Below are 8,939 nucleotides of genomic sequence, written 5' to 3' on the forward strand. Positions count from 1 at the left end.
TTCGGGCAAAGATATGGCTGGAGAGAGATCCTGGAAGGCAGAAGGGTTGGAAGAAGGGCTGGCTCCCGGTTTAAGCTGCTCGATGGATGCCCAGGGAGGACCTGGCAGTGCCGACGGACTGACTCAGCAGCCCTCCCCACTGTTAGTTGAGTGTTTGAGCAAACCACTTCCCCACCTATGCTAACGTTGTCAGAGAAGAAGGCGGCATGCTTTCAAGGAAACCCCCCAAACCAGCGTCAGGGACCCCCAACCGTATTCCACAGGAGCAGGAAGGCCCCTCGCTCTGCAGCCCCTTTGACCAACACGACTTGTATGGGAGCCAACCTGACGTGTATGGGAACCGCTCTTTCTGGCTGGTGCCCAACATCTTAAGTGTCTTCCTTATCAGACTTTTATCATAGTTTATGAACTCATAGCGAGGTTTTAGTTTCCCCAGGCTCTTCTTGCTCACCTGCTGGTGAATTAGCCAATCGTGGAAGACAAGGAGATGCCCGTGATGTAGACTTCCCTCTCCTCTGTCACCGTCCAAAGACGTGTGAGATGAGGAGTCACTGGATGCTGAGAGGTTGAGAGGGCAGTGGGTGTCGTGTGCCCCTGCAGCGCTGGCCCCGCACCCACCAGGTCAGGGTGCCCGTTTCCCATCCCTAAGCGGCACCACCTGGGACCTCCCTCCACTTGCAGAAGGCTCCGGTGGCCCCGGCTCATGGAAAAATACTCCCAGAGGGCAGGTTTATTTCAGTCTCTAACCTCGTCATGATTCTCTAGGGTGTGGGGATTAAATGCTTAAACTGGCAGCCTCCTGCGCGTGCTTTGGGGAGCTTGAGTTTCTAAATCTCCGATGGAATCAGGAAGGTGCTGAGGGTGCCATAAACCCAATGAAAAAGCCCTTTCTTCCCCAAATAGCATCGGTGAGGGTGACTTCTGTTTCATTTGAACCCAGTTCACTGCAATTCAGTGTAAGCCTTAGTTTCTGCTCATTAGGAAAGTTTTGGGTTTAGTAGTCCCAGGAAGCGAGCGAACCAGAGGGCGACAAGGCAGGTTCTCTTGCTGCGCGCTCAGCGTGAGGGGTTGGACACAGCGTGAACTGAGGACTGACTCACATCAACTGCCTAGGTTGCCCTTGGACTACAGGTCAAAGGCTTTTTCTGTAGTGACTTTCATAGCCCGCAAGCCCTGTTTTGGACCCTGAACTGCCTCCTGCCAGGAGCCCCATTTAGAAGTGTTCGCTGTCACCTGCTTAGTCCCGCTGTGCCATGTCTATTTCCGTGGGGGAATGACTGTCGCCAGCTGATGCTGACGTCGTGGTCATCACTGCTATTTGTGACGATAGACGAGAAAAGAAAAGAAATATGGCTGATGATATGTGATGAAGGTAAAGCTAAATGTTTATTACCCAAATGCATTTTTTCAAGGTATTGATGGCACCTCCACATATACCAGTGGTGATCAGAAAACTATAAAGTCCACTAGGAAAAAAAACAGTGGGAAGACCCCACATCTCCTGCTAATGTTGTTACCCTCCTACAGACTTGAGTCACAACAGTCCAACCGGCGGAAGAAGCGCGCTCTGGATGCAGCCTATTGCTTTAGGTAAAGAAAATAAAAATAAAACAAAGCAGTTGTATCTGGTAACTCTTTCATTGCCTTTGCCTGTTCGTTGACCACGAGCTGACTTGACCTGCACTCATTGCGTAGGGCCAGGCGTGAAACAGCGTGGCCATCGCATTTCACAGCATCATTCTTCCCAGAGGCTTAGCGTAGTTATTTCTGTGTGGTGTTCGTCACCTCTCGAGCAACGAATTGAGTGTAAAGGGAGAAAGCTAGCCCCCCCGAGGGCCCCCCAAGTCCTTCTGAAGTTCTTTGGGGCTCAAGAAGAGAATAAGCTCTCTGCTCCCCAGAGCAGATGGAAGTTTATTTGAAGGGCGCGATGGTGGCCCCCTAGTTGGGGAGACTCGCCGTCTGTCTGCATGAGGCCTTCGTCCCCACTGCAGGCTGCCCAGGTCACAGCAGCAGAGATGAGAGACACGGAAGGCGAATGCTATTTGTCATGTCTTGAGCTGCAGAAGATGCGAGAAGTGAGGGCACACCGACTCATCCCCCTCCCGTGGGAGTTGGTGGAGGGAGAGCGTGAATGTCTCCCGTGGGTCCTTACCAGGCCTGCCGAGAGGAAGGCTCTATTTCCAGAGCGGGGTGTGACAGGTCCTCACTGACAAAGCATCAGAGTCACGAGCGAAGTGGCGTTCGGGGGTTGCGAGGGCCAGTATTTGCACTAAGCAAGTTTCCATGTTTCTCGGCCTTCAGTTCATTCCTAGATCAAGGAGCGTGACATGAAATAAAGGATTTCTTTTCAAAGGAAAATGCTTTAGATGGAGCTTTGAAAATAGCTCTTGTATTTCATCATTTTAGATTGGAAAGGGAGGTAGAGGCTGGCCGGCTACACTGGGCAGCATTGGCTAGAAAGAGCTTGGTCTCCATCAGCCACCTCTCTCTCTATCTAGTCATTCAAGGGAAAGGCTTGATTTTCAGGATCACGGCCAGGGGCTCAGAGTATAGGATAGAAAAGGGAAAGTCGTCCCAGCAAATCACCGCAACACCCCATCACGAAAGTCACTCGGATCACAGTAAAACCACTAAGACCTGGCCCATGATCTTTGCTGATAGATATCTGTTGAATAAATGAATGAGGCACTTTTCTGGTTTGGGATGAGGGCAGGGGGGGAAATCGGCTTTAAAATCTCCACTGCTCTTCTTTTAACAGAAATGTGCAGGATAATTGCTGCCTACGTCCACTTTACATTGATTTCAAGAGGGATCTTGGGTGGAAATGGATCCATGAACCCAAAGGGTACAATGCCAACTTCTGTGCTGGGGCATGCCCGTATCTGTGGAGTTCAGACACGCAGCACAGTAGGGTAAGCACTTGGCTGACTTGTCTCTTCTGTCCTTGGGTTGCTGCCGTGGACCTGCCGATAACGGTTGACCCTTGAACAATACGAGGGTTGGAGGCACCTACCCCCCCACACACATACGATTGAAAATCCACATTTAACTTTTGACTCCCCCAAAACTTAGCTACAGCCACCCCTCTGCGTCGGCAGGTTATTTGTTCCAGGACCCTTCAAGGATACTAAGAAAATGAGACCTCAGGTCTTTTATGTAACAGGGAGTGGAACAGCACCTCCTGTCGGTCCCTGCATCTGCCATAGGTTGAGTCTGTGGATGCGAAACCCGGGATACAGAGGGCTGACTGTATATGTATTGAAAAAATTGCATCTAAGTGGACCCACGCAGTTCAGACACGTGCTGTTCAAGGGTCAGCTGCATTTCCTTCCTCGGCAGGTAGACTCCTTGCTTTATAACTAGGCCACCGTTCGCTCTGTCTCACTGGGTTTCATTCCTGACATGTGGCCGCGCATTGGGGTTTTGCCTCTCTAAATCTCCTCATTAAAGAGGCATTAGAAAAACTGCCTTCGCTGCAGGGTAGGAAAACGCATCTACTGCCAACTAGATCCCATAACGCATTCGGCTGAACTCAGAGAGCTTCGGGGTTATCCATTATCTTAGACAATCCGCATTATCCAATTCCTCTTTAATTCCTATGAAAAATCATGCGTTAGGGGGACATGAAGTCTATTTATTTATAAATGCCCGCATATGCTGGACTTTCAGTTGACAACTATGGCTCCCCGGCCCTCAGCTGTTTCCCCGGCCCCCCTGCAGATTCTGGCACGCGGGGCCGGCCATGCGCGTGGCCACGTGAGGGAAGCCTGCCCATGCCTGTCCCTTGGTCCGGGCTCCCTGGCCAGGCCGCCTCATCTGGGCTGTGGCGACACGACAGTAGCTGTAATGTGGGCAAGGCCCAGTTGCCAAGCAGAAACCTAACTCGCCCTCCCAGATACACAGAGGGAGTGTGTGAAGGCAGAGGCCACGCTTGTTTTTCAAGGAGAGAGGAAGAAGAACTGTCGTGGTCACAAATATGTGGTTTGGACGGCTGCCCAAGGAGCCAGAGGCGGCTTCATAAAGTGGTCAGTGTTGCCGGCTGAACGGATCCTCTGTCCCGGGCTGAGAAAATCGCAGTGGATCTCGAGGAAAAGGTCACTGGCTGTTTGACTAACACATTAATGGCATCCTTGGAAATGACTCCTTATCATCACCGGGGAACTTGCTCCCACTGGAACAAGCCGCAGTCCCCTCAGATAAGAAACGGGGTTAAGGGTCCGGGACTGACTGCGGAACGACCCCCTCGTTTTCGGCCCGGCCGCCCGCTGGAAAGCTGAACAGAGGGTTGACTACTCTCATTGTCATTATCTTTATTACTGTTTTAAACAAAATGTAAGATTGGCCCTGGCCGGTGTGGCTCAGTTGGTTGAGCGCCGAGAGGTCGCCGGTTCGATTCCCAGTCAGGGCACAAGCCCGGGTTGCGGGTTCGATCCCCAGTTGGGGTGCGTACGATGTTTCTCTCTCACGTCAGTGTTTCTCTCCCTCTCCCCTTCTCTCTAAAATCAACACAAATATTAAAAAATATATATAGATTGCTTTTGATGTCATTGTATTTATGAAACAATGATAACTGACAAGGCCTTTACCTTTTTTATTTCTTCTAAATGAAACTTTAGGTGACATTCAGTTGGCCCGAGAAGGCAGCCTAGGAAGATCTCACTCTGCAGACAGGGGCCTTTCTCTCTGCCTACGGGGAGCTCAAAGCTCTGAGGGAAGGTTTTGCTGGAAGTTTTATTCCTCTGCTGGGCCAGGCACTCGCCTCTTCACCCAGCACGTGGGTCTGGTTTGCAGGAGGAGAGCGAGTAGGGCTACGAGGCCGAAAGCAAAGCCCGCAGAGCCGACCGCATGGGAACGCTCTCGGGGTGGGACCGGGGACAGGCAGAGACAAATACGGGGAAGTGCAGAGACCATACCAAGCACTAAGAGCCGTTTATTGAGGGCCTGGGACATATGTGCCGCAAAAAAAAAAAAAAAAAAAAGATTTAATGGGAAAACTGTAAAATCTGTCAAATGACTGATCTTGTCTGATCCGGCTTGTAAAGAGCCCTCCGTTTACCATGTATGAGAAAGGGGTTCTGCAGAAACCGACGACTCCGCCGGTTACCAGGGACACGTACCATTTTGGCCATAATCGGGGGTTAAGAAAAGGAGGGAGATTGTAAACACAAATAATTGAAATCGCCCGTCCCGGGCCCTGACTGATCAGAACAGGGAATGGGTCTTTAAAAATTAATCCCCTCTCCTGTCCTTGTCGTCTCTCCCCCGTGTCCCCGCAGGTCCTCAGCCTGTATAATACCATAAACCCCGAAGCCTCCGCCTCGCCTTGCTGCGTGTCCCAGGACCTGGAGCCGCTGACCATCCTCTACTACATCGGCAAGACCCCCAAGATCGAGCAGCTCTCCAACATGATCGTCAAGTCGTGCAAATGCAGCTAAGGTGCCCGGGCCGCGGCCGGCCCACTGCGACCGGGCGGCGAGGCTGGCGGGGAGGGCGGCGACTGCGGCGGCTCGGCAACGACCTTCACAAAGTTCGCAGCGAGGAACCTAAGAGAGCTTTGCTTCGTCAGTGTTAAAAAAAAAAAAAAAAAAAAAAAAATTTATTCGCAAAAAAAAAAAAAAAAAAGCGGTACTAGTTCAGACACTTTGGAAGTCGGTGCCCCGTTCGCCGAAGCCGGCACCCGAAACACAACACACCACACACAACACAACACAACACAGCAAAGGCGTCGCAGGCTTTAGTCTACATTTTGCCTGCTCCGTAAGCGAGAGAGACAAAAAGCCAAACCTTTTTTTTTTTTTTTTTTAAAGGAAAGAAAAAAATAAACACTGGAAGAATTTGTGAGTGTTAATTATGTGAAAGAAAAAAAAAAAAAACAGAAAAAAAAAAAAAAACAGGAGAAGCCCGTTAAGTGGAGTTGTACATACGTCCCGAGCCCCGGCCTCACTGATTGTCCCGTATTGCTATGCAATAGGCACCCCGCTTCTACTCTTAGAGTTACCAGTGAGTTATTTATTGCGTGTTACTATATAATGAACGTTTCATTGCCCTTTGGAAAAAGAAAAACAGGTGTACAGAGTGGAGACCAAATCCTTTGCCAGAAACTCATGGATGGTTTAAGGACCTTGAACTCAAACGAGCCAGAAAAAGAATAAATAAATAAAACACAACAAGTCGGTCGCCCGAGCGGGATGAAAACCCGGGGGGAGCTCTCCCGTGGCCCCCTCGGGTCTGTGTTGAGATGAAGGCCCCGAAAAGCCCGTGCGATGTACCAGCCGCCCGAGGAAGCGTCTTGTAAGGTTCAAAGCCGAAAAGCCTGTTAATAAAGGAAGCTTTCCGTCAGAATAAGTCTGTAGGATTTTTTTTTTATTTTTATTTTTTTTCCCTCTGTCTCCTTGTAAATGGTTCTCTGTCGGCTTAGTGTCCACCAGGGACATGTCGCAGCGTCTCGATGCCTGCTGGTCAAACTCCGGACCTGGAAGCCTCGCTGCTTTTCTTAGCTTCGGAATCCGTAACCCTGCCCATGTCCTTACAGTAGAGGGGCGTGGAAGCCAGTGTAATTGGAAACACACCTGCGGGCCTTCAGTTTGCAAACCAGTAAATCAAAACATTAACTACTTTGCGTGTAATGTGTAAATTTTTACCCTATTTTTCATGTCCTGTAATGATGTCGACTATGATTCAGACTGGACTTAAATTTGGGCTTTTTTCAAGCGATCGCTCCAAATTGTGTGTTTCCTTTAGCCGGCAAGTACTTTCGAGTAAAACCCCTAGATTTCTGACTTGCACTAAAAATACATGTTTTATAGTATTTGCTCCACTGTGCTTGATAAATTATCCATAAGCTACCTGAGTCCACTTGCCCCCCTTTTTTTTTTTTGACCAGAAAAAGGTAGATGGGAGTTCAGTTGTCTTCCTTCGTTTTCAAAGCATCCTAACTCGTCAGTTCAGACATAACAAAGCTCCTGTTTTAGGAAAATTGGGGAATGTTATCGATACAGACGTCACCGAGGTGAAATGTTTGAGCTTCAGCAAGGGCCCAAGGGTCTGATTGAAACCCGGTGGCTGAGTTAAGGAAGGTTCCTCGAACTCGGCTCGTTCAGAATTTTCCCCAAATCCTGTTGTTCCTAAAAGGCAGACAGTTCATAGGAAACATCTTTTACTTTAATCAGGCTGTTCGTGTTCAGGGGGAAATGGAAAGATTCACCTTTTCGTTGATTTTTTTTTTTAAGGGAGAGAAAAAAACAAACAAACAGGTCAGCATAAGTCATTTAGTTTATTTCACTGAAGTTAAGGTTTTTATAGATGCTCTATGAAGGTTGAAAAGGCACAAACCAAACCCCCCCCCGTGATCAAAAAGTATTTTCCCCCCTCCCTGCGAATGCGAGTTCTCTAGATCCGAGGCTAGAATTTATTCTGCTTTAATAAGTGACTTGCTATGTCATCGCCATGGGGGTTACCTTCGGTCAGAGCCTGCAGGGCCCGTCAGCTTGTGGACTGTCCCTTATTTAGCTTTAAGATCAAAATTCATAGGTCAAACAATGGAATATTTGCAGTTTCACCGAAAAAAAACCAGCACCGTGAGCGTCGTCAGTCCCAAGCGAAGCTGTTTGAAAGAGTCGACTTCTTTTCTGTGATTCCCCGACCGTCAATGGAAGGGACGGACTGGCTTTACAAGCTGGAAAACTGGGAAGGAAAGCGATGCACGGAACCCAGGCCCAGACGCGAGTGCGTGGATTTATCTCCCCCCACGTTTCTACGAGTTCTATGTACATCACTCTTATTTCTGCAGGTATTTCCTTCTCAGATAGAAATGACATTTTGTTTTGTATTATTTTTGTCTTTCCTCATGAATGCACTGATAATATTTTAAATGCTCTATTTTAAGATCTCTTGAATCTTTTTTTTTTTTTTTTAGTTTTGGGGGGGTTCTATAAGGTCTTTATTTCCCATAAGTAAATATTGCCGTGGGAGGGGAGGGAGAGGGGAGGGGAGGGGAAATGTTAGTATGCGGGGCGGGGGGGGGCAGTTTTTAATGTGTTAAACAGCAGTACAATTCTATGGTTGACACGGTTTTAAAAAGAAATGGAATATAAGAATAGCTGTTTTGTATTTCGGTGACTGATTACGCTGTATCTTAACACGATGTATGTCTGTTTTTTGTGGTGCTCTAGTGGTAAATAAATTATTTCAATTACACGTCCCTGTGTTTTCCCTGCCGTGGCACCGTCCCCGAGACTAGTCAATGACAACGGCCTCAAGCAGCCAGAGCCAGACCACCTTTAGGACGGCGCTTTTCTTCCCTCCAGGATCCTCACTGCAGAAACAGCCAGGCCTTATCTATCACGCGCTGGAGAAAGCCCTGTGCGGCCTTTGTAGTCTCTTGTTTATTGCTCTTTAGTGATTGTTTGAGATTTTGTTTCCATCCAGAAAGAAAGGAAAAAAAATAAAAAAAAAATGCAGAGAGATGTTTGGACCACGCTTTGGCTTTCTGGTTCTGCGGGCTGCCAACCCCGGGGCCAAAAGAACTGGTCTAGACAGGATCCCCTGTAGCCCCATAACTCGGGTAGCTGCTGAGCCAGCCAGATACAACAAGGGCCGCGTGCTGCTCGGGGCGGGTCCCCGGGAGCTGCCACCCCCCCTTCACTTCACCCACAGGCTGCCCCAGGAAAGCCCTCTCTCCACACATTTCCTTGGCTGTTCCCGGCAAGACCAGGCCCCGCAGGGGAGCCGCCAAACTCTCAACACATAAGCGCTAATGAAAAAGTAGCCGTGGCTCCATCCAGTGGACCCGCTTTATCTAATGAAAGGGCTCAGTCCCGCCTGTGGTCTGGACAAACCGTGTTTGGGGAGGACAGAAACCGGTCCCTGTTCCTGCAGACCCCGTTTCCACTCCTGTGCTCAACTCCTAGGCAGGGGAAGTGTCTCACTTGGAAACAGCT

General features: G+C 49.1%; 1 protein-coding gene across 3 annotated transcripts in view; it reads left to right on the forward strand.

The window, feature by feature from the left end:
- TGFB2 (transforming growth factor beta 2) overlaps positions 1–8,196 on the forward strand; it is a 53,512-nt gene extending 45,316 nt beyond the window's left edge. For 2 of the 3 annotated variants that reach the window (XM_081124228.1, XM_081124229.1), the window contains 3 exons: positions 1,413–1,590; positions 2,759–2,912; positions 5,277–8,196. In XM_081124228.1, coding sequence (XP_080980354.1) covers positions 1,413–1,590; positions 2,759–2,912; positions 5,277–5,435 — 491 coding nt within the window. In that variant the 3' untranslated portion in view covers positions 5,436–8,196. The remainder of the gene's footprint in view (positions 1–1,412; positions 1,591–2,758; positions 2,913–5,276) is intronic. The other variant, XM_081124230.1, reaches the window with a different exon arrangement.
- The last annotated feature ends 743 nt before the right edge of the window (positions 8,197–8,939 follow it).

The sequence above is a fragment of the Miniopterus schreibersii genome, assembly GCF_964146895.1.
Source record: "Miniopterus schreibersii genome assembly, chromosome: 21".
Lineage (NCBI taxonomy): Eukaryota > Metazoa > Chordata > Mammalia > Chiroptera > Miniopteridae > Miniopterus > Miniopterus schreibersii.